Source organism: Delphinus delphis, chromosome 3 (genome assembly GCF_949987515.2).
Source record: "Delphinus delphis chromosome 3, mDelDel1.2, whole genome shotgun sequence".
NCBI classification, from domain to species: Eukaryota; Metazoa; Chordata; class Mammalia; order Artiodactyla; family Delphinidae; genus Delphinus; species Delphinus delphis.
Window position 1 is genome coordinate 2,273,634 of NC_082685.1, and position 18,872 is coordinate 2,292,505.

Sequence of the window (18,872 nt, forward strand, 5' to 3'; positions counted from 1 at the left end):
CGTGGAGACGGAGGAAGAGGTGGGGTGACACAGCCACAAGCCCAGGACGCCTGGGGCCCCAGGAGCTGTGAGAAGCATGATGGACCCTCCCCTGGAGCCTGCGGAGGGAGTGCGGACCCCAGGGCGGGGGACCTTGGCCGTGGCCCCGCGTGACCCAGGGGCTTCCCATGGGAAGCGGCCCCCCACCGCGCCCTGCCAGCGCCAGAAATCGCCAGGAGCCTGCTGGCGGGGTAGGCCAAGCCTCTGACCCTGTGGAAATCTGTTCGCGGAGCAGAGGATGTCGCCGACCCCTCTCCGTGTGGGGAGCTGCCCAGAGTTTGCAAAGCACTTTTCTGAGCTGTGACCTCATCCTGCTTCCCAGAAGCCTGGGCTGGCAGACAGAAAGTGTCCTTATCGGGCGGACGCGGGGCCCACCTGAGATGCCTGGAGGGACCCTCAGGGCGCACGCCTGCCCTGCCAACTGCGACTGCGTGAGGGGGTCTCAGCCCACCAAAAAGAGCCCTCCCCCTCCCCGGGGCCCGGCTGAGACGTGAGGGTCCAGGGGGCCTTGGGAGGAGGGGTCAGGGCAGCACCTGATCCCGGGGGCTGCAGCGGGGCTCGGCACTGGGGGGCAGTGAAGGAGGGCGGGGCAGCCACTCCTGCAGCCAGGACCCCAGAGAAACCAGGGTGGGGAGAACCCAGGGGAAGGCCTGGAGGGGCAGGGGCAGCAAGAGCTAGAGGCACAACGCCTCGGGGGGCATTTGGAAGGCTGGGCACCCCCCCAACCCCGACTCCAACAAGGCCCCAAACAGCCCTCCTAGCGAGAGTCAGCCACACCTGGAACACACGCTCACACTGAAGTCTACACGCACGTCCACACCAGCATGATTTACGGCAGTCGAGAGGTGGAAACGACCCAAATGTCCATCGATGGACAAACACATACACACACGTGTCCCCCAACACACGGGGACGTCCCTCAGCCACGTAAAGGGGTGAAGCACGGACACTCGCTGCAACGTGGACGGACCCTGAGAACACGATGCTCAGTGAGAGAAGCCAGACACAAGCACACACGGTGTGCGATTCCACTGACGGGAAACGTCCAGAACAGGCAGATCCACAGACACAGAGAGGGGGCTTGTGGTGTCGGGATGGAGGAGGGGGAAGGGTGACTGCTAAGGGGTATGGGGTTTCTTTTGGGGGATGGAAGGTTCTGGACTTTGGACAAAGGTGATGTCTGCACAACACTGTGAATGCACAAAAGCTGCTGAACCGTATGAAATGCAAGTCACATTCCAATTAAGAAATAAAAGCCACACGTCCACACCCCCCAACACGTACCATACCCTGCAGTGGGAGACCCCAGGTGGGGCCCCTCAAGGTGTAAGGGGTATAAGGGCCTGAGCAACTCTGTGTCAACCTGAGGGCGGGAAGGACAGTGCACAGTGGGGGGACCCAGAGGAAGCTGCCTCACCAGGGGTCAAGGTCAACCCATCAGCAACGAAACGCATCGACAAGGCCTTGAAGACAACGTGCCGTGTTTGTGGGCCTCCTGCCAGGGACGCAGACCCCCTCCCAGTGTGGGGCACCCTACAGACACCTGGCCGGTTCTTTCGGCGCCTCAGCACACCCATGGGTGTACATGGGTGTGGTCACCAGTGTTGCACCAGGGCTAATTTCTGCCCTGTGACGCTGGTCTCGGCTACGTAAGATGCCATGTGTAATGTGTAGGCAAGAGCGTCAGAGCTGAAATTTTCAGGTAATCCCTGGGGGCACTTCCCCTCCCACACTTGGAACCCAGGGCCCTGGCTCTGGGGGCTCAATGGGTGCCAGGTCTGATGGCCAGGACTGTCCAGTGAAGCAGAGCTGCCCCAGAGCAGGGACCGGACTGGCTTCCCGCTTTCCCCAGGGCAGAGTCCCTCTGGCTAGAGATCCTTCCCAGGTACCTGGGAAATGGGGACCCCACACAGAGGCTGGCTCGACCCTCACCAAAGGTCCTGGCCTGGGCTGGCTCATGTGCAGCCCCCAGGGAACTGCTCCCGGCCCAAAACGGAAGTCGGGGAGAAGCTTTCTCCTGCTAGGCAGCAAGAGTCACACAACCCATCTCCTTTCTCTTTTTGCTTTGGCTGCTAGGAAACTCAGGGCTCAAGTTTAGTAACCAGGAGGTGTGTTAAGGCCTGTGGGCTTCTATTCACTTCCTGCCCCCAGCCCAGGTCTGGATTCCCCATTCCAACTCCTTCTAATGTACAAACAGGAGTGAACGCTTCAATGGTGTGCCATGGGCCTCATGAAGGCTTCACATGGTGAAGCGGCTTAAAACAACACACGTTTATTACTTTATGGTTCTGGAGGTCAGAAGTCTGAGATGGGTTGTCAGAGTCGGTTCCTACCAGAGGCTCCAGGGCAGCAGCGGTTCCCGCCTTTTCCAGCTTCTAGAGGCGCCGCATCCCTGGCTCGCGGCCCCTCCTGCATCCTCACAGCCAGCAGCGCAGCATCTCCCGTCTCTCTCTGCCTCTGACCCTCCCGCCTCCCTCTCATAAAGACCTTGTGGACTTCTGTGGTGGCGCAGTGGTTAAGAATCCGCCTGCCAATGCAGGGCACACGGGTTCAAGCCCTGGTCCGGGAAGATCCCACATGCTGCGGAGCAACTAAGCCTGTGCACCACAGCTACTGAGCCTGCACTCTAGAGCCCATGAGCCACAACTACTGAGCCCACATGCCACAACTACTGAAGCCCGCGCACCTAGAGCCCGTGCTCTGCAAAAAGAGAAGCCACCGCAATGAGAAGCCTGCGCACCGCAACGAAGAGTAGCTCCCACTTGCCGCAGCTAGAGAAAGCCTACGCGCAGCAACAAAGACCCAACGCAGCCAAACGTACATTAATTAATTGAAAAAAGTATATATATATTAAAAAAAAAAAGACCCTGTGATGACACTGGGCCCCCCAGGGAATCCAGGGTCACCCCCATCTCAGGGGCCTTAATTTAATCCCACCTGCAAAGTCACCTCTGCCCCGTGAGGCAACAGACCCACAGGTCCCAGGACCAGGACAGGGACGTCTTTGGGGCTGTCCCTGTGCCGGCCCCCGTGCGACGTCACTCAGTCTGAACCAGGAGCAGAGGTGGCTGTGGTGGACCCACCGGGCCAGGGCTGAGCTGGGAAGGGCCTTGAATGCCAGGCTCGCTCTGGACTCCATCCTGGCTTGGCGCACAGGCCCAGAGTCCCGGGGGAGGTGGAGGAGGCTGACCACTAGGCCTCAGACCCTCAGCCTGGCTGCACTGTGGTCTCACATCTGTCTGACCCCATGGTTGGCAGTGAGGTGAGATTGCGTTTGAAGAAGGTTTCGCTGCTCTAAAGGGAGATCTGGGTCCAAGTCGCCCCCAGCAAGGGCAGCTGGAGAGAGGGTGGGCTGCGGCCGCTCTCAGCGAGCATCTGTCAGGTGGATGAGCAACCTCCAACACGGGGCGCGCTTCCCCACCTGCAGCAAGGAGCGGACGCGGCGCCCCGGGGGCTGCTGGGCTCGGAAGCCGCATGGATCCCTCGCAGAGCTGGGGCAGCAGCGGGAGCGGGCGAGTGGGGGGCGGAGCGAGGCCAGGCGGGTGGCCGCAGGGGCCGGGACACCCCCAAAGGCTTCATCCACCCAGCAGGGACGCCCCAGCAGGGGACCAAGTCTGGACGCAGAGCGGTGCCCAGGACACGGTGCACAGGAGGCCCGTCAGCCGCCAGCCCGCAGATGAGCCAGAGACATGGGGCCGTAGTGGGTGGGGAGAAGGTCCTGGGCCGTCGGGGCGCCCTGGATGCTGAACCCACTGGCCCTTCCTCTCCTGGAGGCCAAGGGTCTCCTCACGGGCTGGCGGCGGGCAGAGGAAACCACGTATGCCTCTGTAAAGGCAGGGAGGCTGCGTCCACGGGCCTCCTGTTCCTGCCCCACGGCCCTCGCCCTCACCCTGGGGTACTTGGGGCTCCCAAGGGGCAGGCTCTGCTCCCGTCGCCACGAGGCCCAGCCGTGTTTCCTGGGTGGCCACAGAGGGTCACTGACAGGGCAGCTCAGGGCAGACGTCCAGGGTACGGTGTGGCAGGGCTGTGCCCCCCAGGCTCCGGGTTCCCCCACCTCCCCAGCGCCTGAGCTCCACCTCCCCGGCCACGTGCCTGCCCCCGACCCCGGCCCCCGCAGCTGTATCTCCACAGGGACCCCAGAGGGTTTAGGGCCACCCTAACTGGGAGGACCTCAGCTCCGTCTACCTAATCACACCCGCAAACACCTGACTGCCAAGTAGGGTCTTGTCCTGAGGTCTCGGGAGGACCTGGATTTGGGGGGATGCTGTCACCGCAGCACACACCCTTCGGTCCGGTTCTCTGCCCGGCCCTGCTGCTGCCCCAGTGAGTGTGGGCCGGTCTGAACGGCCCTGGCCTTGGTCCAAGTGAGTCCAGCAGGTCTGCACCGGCCCGTGTGTGCCGTGGCCTCCCTCGGCCTGTCACCTGGTGGGGCCCATGAGCCCCTACTTTACAGAAGGAAACTGAGGCTCAGGGGAGCTGAGCACCTGACACCCCACTCCCTGGCGGGCCCACGTGGATGCTTCCCTAACTGAGCGCCGAAGCAGCCCAGACCCAGAGGCCAGCACGGAAGCTGCCAACGGTTTCAGCTTCCCAAGGGAAACTCGGCGCCACCTGGCCCCTGTTGGGGTCACCCCACGACACTGCTGGGCTCCTTCCCGCAAACCCCCTCTGAGGCTCTCAGGTTCGACAGCTGCCGTGCGGGACAGAGGTGTGGGACCCACTTGTGAACCCCGTGGACAAGGCTACAAGGCAGGGTCCGCCTGACTCCCTGGGGGCTGAGCTGCCTGGCGTCCCCCAAAAGATCGAGGTCAGACGTCCTCCCTTCCTCCAACTCGAGGGGCTCACGTTCGTCAAGCGGTTACCGTTTCGGGGACATAAATGCTCACTATGCTGTTTCGACCTGATGGGACATCACTCCGGCCTGGGGGGGCGCCGAGAACGTGGACCCCGCCAAGGCGCTAGGGCACCCAGATGGAGCAAGTGGGCGAGGAAATCGGACGCTCGAGATGTGGCCCCATAACCCGCAGATGAGCAGAAGCGCAGCTGGGCCCCCAGCCTCGGTTTCGTGACCTCCGACCCGGCACCCCCATTTGCTGCGGGGAAGTCACACCAGCCCGTCCCCCAAACAAGCCCAGTCCCCCAGCACTGACACCCCACGCGGGGCACAGCCCAGCCGAGGTCTCCTACCTGAGGAAAGTCGCTGCTCTTTGGCGGGAAGCTGGGGGTGGCGGCTGCAGGCCCATAGCTGGTGTCCACGCAGGGCTGGCCCACAATGAAGGAGGAGTTCATGAACTGGCTGGAGGCGGAGAAGGAAGCTGAGCCAGCAGGCGTGATGGGGGTGCTGCCTGCCCACCCCAGGTGCAGGACAGGCCAGCAGGAACAACTCCGGTGCCTCAGAAACTCCGCTCAGGAGGGGCCCACGCACCCATGTCTCGGGACATGGCGCCCCAGAAGAACCTCGAGGCTCTGGCTACATGTGCTTCCGTGCCCTTTGCATGGGCCATTCCTTGGCCTGGTACCAGGCATGCTCTCTTGGCAAACTCCTACTTACCCTTCAAAACCCAGCTTGCTGATGCCCTCCATGGGGAAGCTGTCCTCCCAGCTCCTTTCACCCCTGAAGTTTCTCACCACCACCTGGTGTGCCCCCCACAGTATAGCCCTTCCTGGCCCCCTCGTCCCCACTACCTCTGCCCTCTTCCCTGGAGAGTTCTCGCTAGACAGACCACAGCAGGTCAGTCTCAGCTCTCCCCATGTGGCCAGGGCCGGGCCCACAGCCCCCGTGGCTGAGAGCTCTAGTTTTCTTTAGCCCATGACTGCGGGATGAGGAGGCATAGCGAAGCCCCTGCGAGGGGGGACCCCCCAGCAGGACACAGTGGGGATGGGCACTTACTGGCTCTCGCTGGAGAAGGCTGGGTATGGCGTGGGCGAGAAGCTGCTCCACCAGGGATAATGCAGCATGGCATTCTGAGACAGAGTGGCAGGCGTCAGGGGAGAGGACAGGAGGGCAGGGTCCCTGGCCCTCCTCCCCCCCATCCCCCCCACCACTGCACTGCCCTGGGGCAGGCACCAGAGAGCACTGAGCCCGCCTGCCCAGGAGCTTCCCCGTGTGCACAGAAGAACCCACCCAGAGGGCTGTGGTGAAGAGGAAGGCTTTGGTCAGTACACAAGCAGGTCTGGGGACCAGCCGGGGAGGGGATGGCGGGCATGGCTGTGACTCTGGACTGGCAGGGCCCCCAGAATCCCTGCAGGGCCTGGGGAGCCCAGGCTGGACGCCTGCATTCTAGAAAGTGGAGGAGGGGACCCTGTGTAAAGCAAGACAGTAAGAGTCCCTCGTGAGCCAGCACCCATAAGCGAGACGCGCAGCCTGCCAGCGGGTGGGTGGGGGAGAGGGGCAGGGGACTTCTCAGAGGGGCGGGGGCTGAAGTCAGGGTGAAGGGCTCCCACCAGCACCGTGGATGGCCCTGTCCCAGCCAGACTCTCGCAGCCCAACCACTCCAGGCAGGTCTGAAGCCCAGCCTTCTCAGAGCTCCCAGAGGCCAAGCCCGTGTGGCCCAAGAGTGAGGCACAGGCAGGGGTTCTGGAGAACCTGCTTTAGGAAACACCAGGGGGAGGGAGGATGGCTGGAAGGTGAGCCTGAGGTCAGCAGGGGCAGCATGTGCCAGGACTGGCTTGAGGGGTAGGGCTGTGGACACTCACACCCTCTGTAGAATCGGGGTGCTGCGTCCCTGCCCTAAACGGGCCGCTGGCCACGTGAAGCTCCATCAGGGAGGCCCACTGGCTGCAGCTGCCGTGCCCGCTTGTGCCAGCCCTGGCCACACAAGGCCCACCCCTCGGGACTCACTGACCTAGTACCGGCCCAGAACCAGCCTGCGGGGCCGGGACCGCCCCTCTCTACCAAGGGGATTGCCAGCCCCACTTTCCATCACTGTGCCCCCAGCCCTGGGCTGCCCACAGGGCCCCGCCTGCTTCCCCACGGTCCAGCTCAGAGAAGAGGCATGAAGGAGATGTGGTGAGATGGTATCAACTGGTAGAGGCCCCTTGGCCTCCAAACTAGAGGCCAGTCCAGGATGTAGTTTGGGCCCAGAAGGGGGCAGCCAGGGAGAAGGGGTCCAAGGGGCCCCTTGCTCACCAGCCTTCTCCACCTGCACCCAGACTGGGCCTGGGGCGGTCCCTGTGGAGCTCCCAGACCAGGGGACCCCCAGGTCCTTGAGGAGTTTGAGGCCTCAAGCTGGGGAGGCCTCAGGCTGGGGAGGGTCCCTCATGACTTTGTCTACCCAGCACCCCAACCTCCTCCCCCAGCACGTTGCTCTGGCAAGGCTGCCAACCAAGGACATCCAGCCCCATCTCACAGGGGTGGTACAGCATGGCCAGCCAATCAGAGCCTTCCTCGGGATTTTACACTTGCAGCCAGAGGGGTGACTCCACCTTCAGAGGGCAGGCCTGTGGGACCACATTGGTCCAAAGATGGGCCCTTACCCCAGCTAGCCAATCAGAGCCTGCCTGGAGACAGAGAGGCTGGCCCTCTTCTGGGAAGGAGCAGGCCCTGGGAGATTAGCCAGAAGCTTACTAGGCCATGTGCAAACTGATGAAGGAAGATGACATTCCTGCTAGGGCAGCAAGGGCGGCAGATAACATAGGGCTGCCAGATAAAAAACAGGAATTGGAATTTCTGATAAACAAAAGATAATTTTTAGTGTAAATACTGTATGGAACACCCACATACTAAAATTTTATTTGTGTTTATGTGAAACTTAAATTTCACCGGGCTCTATATTTTTATTTGCTAAATCTGGCCACCTTAGGGACACTGACAGTCCTGGGGGCATGTTCCTGCCAGGCAGTCCTGGGCCAGCTCCACTCCCTGCCTGCTCCACCCTGGGATCCTCCTTACAAGCTTGGTTCGGCCAGGACACATGAGAGAAGTAAGGAGCACAGTGCCAACACTGATGCCCCCAGCCTCCACGGGCTGCCCGGGCTTCTGGTCACTCTTGGGCCAGGCCCAGTGTGGTCTGAGGGGCAACCCCCACATTCGGTGGCCCAAGAGGAACAGGCTCTGTGCACAGCCTGAGCCCTGGAGGGCACTGGGGAGCCTGCCCTGCTGGCTCTGACTGCCCGGAGTGGGGCTCGGAGCCAAGGTCGGGCTCCACGCGGCACCTCCCTTGTAAAAGGGTCTCTGTCTTATTCCAAACATCCCTCCCCCAATTCTAGTATCTGAGCCCCTCTGGTCCACACGGGCTGTCCAGACAGAGCTCATGTCCTGGCCCTCAGTCAGCTTCCTGGGTCAACACCACGGGACGTGGCAGGAGCCCATTCCCTGTGGAACAGCTCCATCCTCTGCAAACCCGCCCAAGCTGGGGCTCGCTCTGACCCAGGAATTCTATTCCAGAAACACACCTCCAGGGACTCATCCAGGAGGGGGGAGGAAAACGCAGTGGCGCTATTTATAGCAGCAGAAAAAACTGGAGTCACCCCAAAGGCCCAACAACAGGAAAATAATTAGGCAAATGATGGGATGCTGAGGAGAAGGAACCCTGAGGCGTTATAAGAATGACAGGCGCGGGCTTCCCTGGTGGTGCAGTGGTTGAGAGTCCGCCTGCCGATGCAGGGGACGCGGGTTCGTGCCCCGGTCCGGGAAGATCCCACATGCCGCGGAGCGGCTGGGCCTGTGAGCCATGGCCGCTGAGCCTGCGCGTCCAGAGCCTGTGCTCTGCAACGCAAGAGGCCACAGCAGTGAGAGGCCCCCCGTACCGCAAAAAAAAAAAAAAAAACAAAGACAAGAATGACAGGCGCGTGCTCCGAGCCTGCAAAACAGGGCGACATAGCACCCAAGGAAGGAGCACGCTTTGTGCCGCGTGTGGGATGGCACCGGGGCATCCGAGAGCCTCAGGGTGGGCGCGGGCGGCCAGAGGCTTGGAGGGAGGTGGGGGCTGAGGAGGGCAGGGGCCCCGTGGGTACAGCTGGCCTGGCACACGTGTGCCCGGGGCCCTGGCCGGAGGCTCTGGCCATTAGCTGAGGCTTGGAAGCTGCGGGTGGGTCTGCAGCTGTGACCCGTTTTTGCTCCCTCCCTGCCGACTGGCAAGGCCCACTCAATGTGGCTTGGCACTGTGCTCCGCCCCGTTAGGGTGCCTTGTGGGCACAGCCAGGCACGGAGTGAGTCCTGGGTTCGCGCGCACCTCCCAGCCCCATCTGATGCTACACTCTGGGGTCTGGGATGCCTCATGACAGCTCTGGACCCTCAACCTGGAGCTCCACTTGGGTCCCGAGGCCCAGGGCCCGGCTTCTCCCAACCCCAAGCTGGATCCTTGCTCTCTCTCCCCACGCAGGTGTGCGCATCACTGCCGCAGCCCACGCGGCCCCCTGGTGCCTGTACCCCATCTGGTCTCCCCACCCGGCAGCTCGAGTCTCCACACAGAGAAACTCGGCTTCTTTTCTTTTCTGCAGGGAAAGAGCCCCTGTTTGGCTCTAGGCCTGACTCGCTGGAGGACTCTGGACACTTCTCTTCACGAGGCCTGTTGTACCTTTTGTGATATGAGGAGGCCTGGCCCCTAGGGTCGTTTTACCACTCGTGGTACTTTTATTGCAGTCATCAGAGCTCGGAAGCAAGCGAGATGTCCCTCAGTGGGTGGAAGCAACCATGGGACATGCGGACGATGCAAAGTTGTTTAGTGCTAAAAAGAAATGGGCTGTGAAGCCAGGAAAAGTCTCAGAGGAACCTTAAATACACATCGCTAAGCGGAAGAAGCAGATCTGAAAAGGCTACACACTGTGATTCCAACTCTGGGACATTCTGGAAAAGGCAGGTCTCTGGAGCCAGGGGAAGGATCAGCAATGCGGGGGCTGGGGGGAGGAGGGATGGACAGGTGGGGACCAGAGGGGTTTTAGGGCAGTGAAACTACGCTGTGTGACGCCGTAATGGTGGATGCGGGTCATCTTGCCATCTGTCAAAACCCACAGAACATCCAACACCAAGAGTGAACCGAACGTCACCGTGGCCCTCAGGTAACGATGCTGGGTCAGCACCGGCTCCCAGGTTGGAACACAGCACACCCACGAGTGTGAGAAGGTTAACAGTGGGGAAGTGGGGGGGAGAGGTGTACGGGAACTTGCTGTGCCATTTTCCTGTAAACCTAGAACTGCTTAAGAAATAAAGTCTCATAAAGTAAGAAGAAAGAAGTGATGAAGCAGAGCAGACGAGTGTGACCTGCCACAGTGGTCCAAGCCCTCGACGTCCCGCAGGTGAGGGCAGCCGCCTGGGCCGAGCGTCCCGAGGGCCAGCCGAGGCCTTGGCAGGAGAAACCTCACGGCTAACACGTGAGGGACTTGGGGGTGACGGGAGCCCCTGGAGGGTCCTGCCTGCAAACCTGGGGGCTGGGATATGGGCTTGAGGCACCAGAGAAGCGCCGAGGGGCCGGGAGGAGACCCTGAGGGCTGGGGCTCACCTGGACGCTGGGCCCGCACAGTGGGGTCTGCAGGGGCGGCGGGCTGTACAGGACGCTGCCGGCTGGTGGAGGCTCGTGCGGAGGGAACTCCCCATCCATGGTGGGCCCCACTGCCAGCATCGGGGGGCTCCACACGCCGGGCCGCAGGGGCATCTATCTGGGCTTCTTGCTCCGTGGTGGTGGCATCATGACCTGGGGAAAGACACGCATGTCCTGAGGTTGCCCTCTGATCCCGACAGGGGAGGGCGCCCTCCAGGGACAGGGTCAGCAGGCTAGGGGGTGGCGGGACCCCCAGGGGACCCCGTAGATGTCCCCCCAGCCCCTCTGACTGCCCCATCCACGCAGGGGGCAAGCTGATGCTCCCAGCATCGCAGTGCTGCCGGGGTGGCCCTCCTGCTGTCCGGCCACCCCCTCCTGGGGACCCGGGCTGGGACCGCCAGGGTGAGGGCAACCCCTTCCGGGTGGCCAGGCCCCACCGCTCTCCCACCCTCGTTCTCAGGCCCCTGAATAATGCTGGCCGGGGGCTGCTCCCTCCACCCACAAAGTGGGCCTCGAGCCCTGGGAGCCCAGCGAGCCCAGCATGAGCCGCGGGGGGGCGCACCCCTGGCTCTCTGTACCTAGCATGTCTGGCAGAGAGGAAGCCCGACCAGCCAGCAGCTCTGAGCTGGGGGGCCCACCGGGGCTGGGAAGCCCCACACCTCTGCAACCAGGTCAGGCTTGCCGAGGGTCTCTGGGTGGTTGGGGCCAAGCTGAGTGGGGAAGAGCTCCCAGACCCAGATGGGGCTAACGTCACACAGGGTCCCCACTGAGAAGGAGGGCAGACACCCAGCCGGGAAAAGCTGCAGGGGCCAACCTAGCCCCACGCGATCCCCCCGATTCGCACCCGCCTGTGGCCTGGGACCCCAGTCCCCAGGCCCCATCGCCCGCCTCCGATAGCAGGGACCCCAGGCTGGCGGAGCACACCTTGGGAAGCAGCCCCAGGACGTTAATCACCCGGGGAGGCAGGAAGGGGAGGCGGCTGGCACTCCCGGCCAAGCCCAGAGTGAAGAAATCCTCGGGACTTCCAGTAATCACTGCTGCACACGGGCAGCTTGTGCAATCCCGTGGGGGCGGGGAGGGCCGCCTGCACCGGCTGGGCGGCCCGTGCGCGCCTCACCCTGCGACCCAGAAGGAAAGGGGCCCGGGGGCCGGGCCACAGCCCACAGCTGCGTCCAGCCCTTCAGGAAGGGAGTGGAGGCCGGGCCGCCCCGCTCTGCTCAGGCCTTGGGCTCCAGCTGCTGGCCGGCCGCCAGTGCCACGGCCCCCAGCCTCCTGCAGGCCAGACCCGCCGGGAGGAGGAGGAATGCGAGGCTGCTCTGGGACCCACGGTCTCGGTCAGGAGGACGGTCAAAGCCCAGCTCCGCGTCTAAGGGTCGGAGAACCTCCCACAACTCGGGGCGCCTGAGCTCCTCTGAGCTTCGGTTTGGTCATCGGGAGGATGGGCTGCTCGGGTATGAGCACAAGGCTCACCTGGCGCGCAGTGGAGCCCAGAGCCTCCGCGATCCCAAGCCACTCCAGTGACCGCTGCCTCCGCGGAGGCCCCGGGAAGCTCCTCGATTCATGGGACCCCTCAGCGGATCCCTCCGGGATGGAAGGCGGGCTGGCTCGCTGTGTCCCTTGGGTCACTTGTCTGCAGCAAGTGCAGGGCATGTGTCTCTGCCTGAGACCCCCACTAACCCCACTGACACCCCTGCTGCCACAGCGTCCCTCTCTCGGCAGCCACACCCCGAGCACCACCGACCCCGTCCCACTCGCGGGCACTTCCAGGCTCTGCAGCCACGGAGGGCGGGGCTGCTTTCTTGGGAAGCACCATCCAGAGCCCACGGCCAAAAAGCATGGGAGGGGGACCCCAGGCCGTCCCCAGGGTGCGCTGCGCCCGAGGAACCCCCCGGCTGCAGGCCAGGCTTGCGCGCCCCCATGGCCCCCGTTCTGAGTAGCAGCCCCAGCAGGCTCAGGCCCCACGCCGTCACCTGCCATCCAGGGCATCACGTTCCCCCAGCAAGAGGTCTGTCCCCGCAGCGAGGGCTCCATGACTGGGTGGGAGTTCCTGTAACGGAGCCTGTACATCCTGTCCTCTCAAAGACACGGGGCAGGGGGCATGCCTTGGGGACCCCGCCAAGCGGGGGTTCAGACCAGGACCCGGAGGGGGGTGTGGGGAGGGGAGCGATGTGCCTGCGAGTCAAGGCGTCTGCAGGGCACCATTATCCGGGATGGGGCAGGGGGGACGCGGTGGGTGGGAGTGAACGTGGTGCCACCTGGGGGTCGGCAGCTCCTCACACGGTTAAACGGTCACCGTGGCAGCCAAAACGTGGACACAGCCCAAGTACCCACCAGCAGATGATGGATAAACACCACGTGGTCCCTCCACACACGGGGGCATCACACAGCCACGCAACGGGGTGAAGCCCTGACACTCGCTACCACGTGGACGGACCCTGAGAACGTGATGCTCAGTGAGAGAAGCCAGACACAGAAGGACCCACAGGGTGTGATTCCACTGATGGGAAACGTCCAGAACAGGCAGATCCACAGACAGAGAGCAGTTGTCGGGGGCTGGGGAGGGGTCGACACTGTGCCCACCGCCATCCCCATGCCCCCAGGGCCACCCCTATGGTGTCCCTGTCCTTCGATGCCCAGGCCCAAGGTCATCTCCCCGCCCCCACCTCCACAGTCTTGGCTTCCTGCTCCCCCGTCCCACCAGTGCTGGCACTGGGGCAGCCCCCAAACACAGTCCCCCCACCCATCCCCTCACTTTCTGACCTCTGCTAAGCAGCCCCACCAGCCCCGCCCCGGCCCGGGCTCAAGACCCTGTCGCCAGCCCCAGAGCTGCAGAGGGTGACTTCACCACGTCCCTGGGGGGCTTCCAGCCGCCTAGGATCGACCCCACCAGGCAGGGCCTTGGGGCTGAAGGAGGCCGGGTCAGAGTGTATTTTTAGACGTGAGCCCCATGACACGTGCCACGTGGGTGCCCACAAGGTGCTCTCAGGGAAGGGCCCACGCTTCACCCAGCTTTGAGTTGCAGGATTTCCTTTTGAGATCAGGTTTCGAATGAGTCATTGTAAAAGAGAAAGATCAAAGAATTGGTGTCCCAGACCAGACGATGGGGGGGGGGGGGCGCGGGATGTGGGAAGAGGCGAGATCTGGGACAGCCGGACCCCTAGGATGCGCCCAGCTGGCAGGTGACCGCGGCCACCCCTGCCTCTTGCCTGAGCCCACTTCACCCCATCACCCTGGCCAGACCTCACCGCGGGGCCGGTGTCCCCAGGGCAGGCCGCTGGATCTCACCCACGATGCGTGCTACTGGCTCAGCCCCCCAAGCACCCTCAGAACCGGCCGCCTGGACCCCCGCCGGGTGGTGCCTGGCCCCGCTGGCCACTTGTTATCCGGCCCCCCAGGAACTGCGTCTCCAGGCATCAGGGACCTGCCGGCCTCCTCCAGGCCACAGGACAGCAGCCCTCTGGTCACCCCTCCACTGGGGTCTGAGCAACAGCCCTGGGATCCTGGGACGGGGGGAAGAGTTGGGGGCGCGTGGGGACAGAGGCCCTGGTGGAATCGGGAGGCCTGGCCAGGCCCCGACTGGGCTGAACGGGGTATCTGGGGGAGGGCCGGAGTGGGGAGCTCCCTCCTCGCCCTGCTGATCAGAGCCAGCCTGGGGTCAGTCCCCAGTGGGGGCGCCCGGAGAGGCTCCGTGCTGAAGTCGGAGGGATGGAGGGACAGGGATGCTCGGGCAAGGGGATGGGGCCCTGTCCTGCGGGCACCGGCCACGCTCTGAGGTCCCACCTGGGCTGGCTGGCACCGCTCGGCTGTGTCAGGACCCCCAGGAGGGCACGTGCCACTGGACAGTCACCTCCATGGACAGGCCGGAAAGGGAGGGAAGCCTCAGGGGCCTCCCCACCAACTGACCAGGCCCGGTACTCGGGTGGGACGCATGGGGACACAGGGTCAGCTGGTGAGCGATGGGGGTATGGGGATTTGGTGGACAGAACCCAGTGTGCAGGAGGGAGGTGGTGGGACAGAGGAGGTGTGCTGGAGAGACTGGTGTCCCCCAAGTTCATGTCCACCAGGAACCTGGGAATAGGCCCTCATTTAGAAATAGGGTCTTCACAGATGAAATCAGTTAAGATGGGGTCGTACTGCAGCAGGGTGGTCCTAACACAAAGACTGTGCCTTTATAAGAGGGAAATTTGGACACAGAGACACAGGGAGAAGCCACAGGAAGACAGAGGCAGAGGCTGGGGTGATGCAGCCACAGGCCTAGGATACCTGGAGCCCCAGGAGCTGGAAGAGGCGGGAAGGATCCCCACCCCCCAGCCGCCCCCCACCCCAGCCTCTGGAGGGAGCACAGCCCTGCTACACCTTGATCTCAGATGGCTGGCCTCCAGAGCCAGGAGAGGATAAATCTCTGGTTTAAGCCAAGTGTGCAGTCAGCTGTTACGGCCACCCCCGGACACTCGGACAGGACGGGGGGGGCTTCCTTCGGCCGCTTCATTCAGCAGAGCCAAGGAGCCACCCTGACACTGGGCTCTAATTCCTGCCACCCAGGGCTGGGCGCACTGCTGACCAGGGCGAGGCTGGCACCAAGCGTGCGACCCAGGACCTCCACGGGTTCCCAGGAGGCCTGTGGAACACAGCAGCCCTGGGATGCCAGCGGTGGGAAGGGCCCAGCCACTGAGCACACGCCCAACGGGCGGGACGGGGAGCCCCATGGTCTGGAACAAGGAGGACGAGGTGGGCCCGCGGAGAAGGCCAGGGGTCCAACTTCCAGTTCTGCTGCCAGTGGGGGGAGGACCTGCAGGCTCCCCAGCGCCCACACTTCACTGCCAGCAGGTGGCTGAAGTGACAGGCAGTCTCTTGCAAAACCTCCCGGCCTACTGGGACACAGACCACCCCCCGCCGGCCCCCACCCCCATCATGGTGCCACAGCATCAGAGCCTCGGTCCCGGCCTGGTACAGTCAACACCAGGCCGCACGCAGGAGGCCCTGGGGGGAGGGCAACCACAGCAGAGCCAGACCACATGGGCGCCGGCCACAGGGCACACGCACGGTGACCCCGGACACCAACCCAGGGACGGTGCCGCTACCCCAGGAGCCACCACGGGGGCAGGCACATGCCTGAGGATAGGCCCCGGCCAGAAAAGCAGGTGGCGGGTGTCAGGGCTCCCCCCACGCGTCTCGGACAGACCAGAGGCCAGGAGGGCAAGGCCAGCCATTAGGAGAAACTGCACCCTGGGATGCAGAACCGACAGAACGGTATTTGCTGAATGTTTATGCAGAAAAGGAGACCCTCAGGCTGAGTCCCAGAGGCACCAACCCAGGCTCACCTGCACTGGCTGTGTCCGCGCCCACAGACCCATCCGCGTGTGGGCACAGAAGAGCCGGCCTGGGGTGCTCTGATGGCCCACGGCAGGGCGGGTGCTTCACAAAGCAACTCACACACCCAGAGCGGCCGCCCCGCATCCATAAGGGCCTGTCGTTGCCTTACAGCCCTCAGAAGGACAGTCAGCGCCCCCGCCAGCCCTCACGGCACAGCTTGGAGGCACGTAGCCCTTTGTATCCACCCGAGGGCCAAGTGGGGAATGGGGTCGAAGACCGGGAGCTTCCTTAGTCACAGCTGGGGACACTGTGCCTGGGTCTTGGGGCCCCGACCCCTGGTCCCCACTCCCAGGTGTGGTCCAGCCTTACCAGGGGAGAGCCCACAGGATGAAGCTCCCGCTGTGGTGCCTACTGGCCCACCGTTGCTGGTGGCGGACCTTCCAACCTACGTCCACGTGGACATGTGTGGAGCGGCTGCCCACAGCGGCAGGGCATCTTCACGCGGGCTTCCTCCACTGGGAAGAGCGTGCTCAGGGCCTATGATTACTCGTGGTCTTTAAAAGGCTTTAGAGGGGGCTTCCCTGGTGGCGCAGTGGTTGGGATGCAGGGGACACAGGTTCGTGCCCCGGTCCGGGAAGATCCCACATGCCACGGAGCGGCTGGGCCCATGAGCCATGGCCGCTGAGCCTGCGCGTCCGGAGCCTGTGCTCCGTGACGGGAGAGGCCACAACAGTGAGAGGCCCGCATACCGCAAAAAAAAAAAAAAAAACAAAGGCTTTAGAAGGACTTCCCTGGTGGCACAGTGGTTGGGAATCCACCTGCCAATGCAGGGAACATGGGTTCGATCCCTGGTCTGGGAAGATACCACATGCCACGGAGCAGCTAAGCCCATGAGCCACAACTACTGAGCCTGTGCTCTAGAGACCGCGAGCCACAATTACTGAAGCCCGCACGCCTAGAGCCCGTGCTCCGCAAGAGAAGCCACTGCGACGAGAAGCCCGCGCACCGCAACAAAGAGTAGCCCCCACTCGCCGCAACTAGAGAAAGCCCGCACACAGCAACGGAAGACCCAACACAGCCAAAAATAAAAAATAATTAAAATAAAAGGCTTTAGACACACTGAGCTTGTGGTCTCCTCTGACCCCCAGGTCTTCTTCCCCTGAGTGGATGTTAAAGCCAAATCTCAGCAGGCCCAACTTCCTAGTCCTTTGACACTGACGTGCCCCAGTCTGTCCAAGCTCTGTGGGGAGAAGGGTTTGTCCCTCCTGTCGCTTGCTGCTTGATGACAGGAGTGTCTCAGGCCCGCTGGCATGCCAGGTCTCTCCACCCAGCTCCTCAGAGAGTCCGGAGCGAGACAGTGGCTGGTGCTGCCCACAGCCAAGTCGCACTAGTCCCAGGCGAGTGGTCAGACCTGTCAGTACCCTCCTTGGGCTCCTTAGGTCCAGCCTGGTCCCAAGAACATCCTAAGAGACCTTTGCCCAAGCCAAAGGGCACCCGCCCCCAAATCACAGCAGATGGAGCCTACGTCCCCTTCTCCTGTCGAGATGAAGGACCACAAACTCAGGCCCTCTCCCAGGCCTGCAGGTCAGAAGCCCAGGCGAGCTCGCTGGCCCTCGCCTCTGGGTCTCCGGAGGCCCGGCTTGGTGCTGATCCTGTCGGCAAGGTGGGGCTGCGGCCCAGCTTCAGCAGCAGCATATGGAGGCCCCTTGAGCTCCGACTCAGTCCCCTTCAGCCTCCATGGAGAAAGTCCTCTGCTTATAAGGACTGTGTGATGACACTGGGCCCCCCGGGGAATCCAGGGTCCTCCCCATCTCAGGGCCCCTAATTTAACCCCACCAGCAAAGTGCCTTTGTGTGTGGGGTGACACGTCTGCAGGTCCCGGGGCCAGGACGGGGGCATCTCTGGGGCCGTTACTGAGCAGACTCCTGAACCCAGCTAGGACACAGCCCACGAGTGGACAGGCAGCCTGGTTGGGACTGGCCTGACCCTGTGCATAGTACCACCCCACAGGTGTTGGAGGTGGTGACGCCGCCAGGGAACCTCCTCAGGGCCACAAAGGGGCTGCGGGGCCTCCTCTGCGCAGGGATGCGGCCCGGGGCTTCCAGATAGGCTGGTTTTGCAAGGGGAGTGGCAGGTCTGGATTTTGGGGTGCAGTCCCAGCATGGGGTGCCTTCCTCCTGGTGCCCACGGTGCTGGGGGCAGAGCTGCCAGACTCTCCAGTTACAACCCAGCTCCCCCCCAACCCAGGGTCCTCCTGAGCGCCACCCGACGCCCACCTGCAGGCTCACTTACCCTGAGCCCGGCGCCCAGGACAGTGGCTGGGCCTCTGGAGGGCCTGAATCTCACGGAACTGCCCCCAAATGCCCCGGCCCGCAGACATACCCCAGGCAACACCAGGAGGGCCCCCACACCCTGTGGCACCATGGCCGGCCAAGGAGTGGGTGGTGGGGAGGGTCTCACGCCCCCACTGTGAAGCTTCCAGGGCCGAGCCCCGCCCCCAAGCCGTGCAGGCCACGCAGAGCTTTGCAGACACTCTGAGCGGCTCTGCTGGCGGCCCCTGCCGAGCTCCGAGCCCCCCAATGCCACAGGGCTGCGTCGTCCGGTCCCTTGTCCGGTCCGCGAGAGGTGAGGGCTGAGGGCTGAGGGGCCAATCCCTCAGGCTCGCCCTGCCCCCACCACTGTCCCAGCTCCTGCGCCAGCCTCTCCTCACCGTACCTCAGGTGCTGGGGGACACCCGCTCCTGGCGCCTCCCGGCCAACTCCACGCAGGATTCTCACCCCATCTCCATCCGGCGATGAGTCATAGCCATACAGGCTCACTGCGCCAGCAGCCCCAGGCCGCTCCCTCCTCCCGTCCTCCTCCATCCCGCTTCCTGTGTCAGCCTCTGACCCAGGGGCTGCAACTCCCACCCCGGCTCCCGGGAAATGCCAGGCGCCGGCCTTCCGGAATGTGGCCCGGCTCCCGCGCCAGCTGCGGACCTGGCAGCGAGGCCGGCGAGACCTCTTTCGGTTTCACTTGGGGACTGGCTGCAATGGGGACGGA

The 18,872-nt window shown here is 63.5% G+C and overlaps 1 protein-coding gene across 2 annotated transcripts in view; it reads right to left on the reverse strand.

Moving 5' to 3' along the window:
- The window catches only part of SBNO2 (strawberry notch homolog 2), a 44,336-nt gene that overhangs the window by 21,167 nt on the left and 4,297 nt on the right, over window positions 1-18,872 (reverse strand). For both annotated transcript variants that reach the window (XM_060007269.1, XM_069540538.1), the window contains exons 2-4: window positions 10,479-10,670; window positions 5,930-6,003; window positions 5,227-5,335 (exon numbers count right to left, since the gene is read on the reverse strand). In XM_060007269.1, coding sequence (XP_059863252.1) covers window positions 5,227-5,335; window positions 5,930-6,003; window positions 10,479-10,631 — 336 coding nt within the window. In that variant the 5' untranslated portion in view covers window positions 10,632-10,670. The remainder of the gene's footprint in view (window positions 1-5,226; window positions 5,336-5,929; window positions 6,004-10,478; window positions 10,671-18,872) is intronic.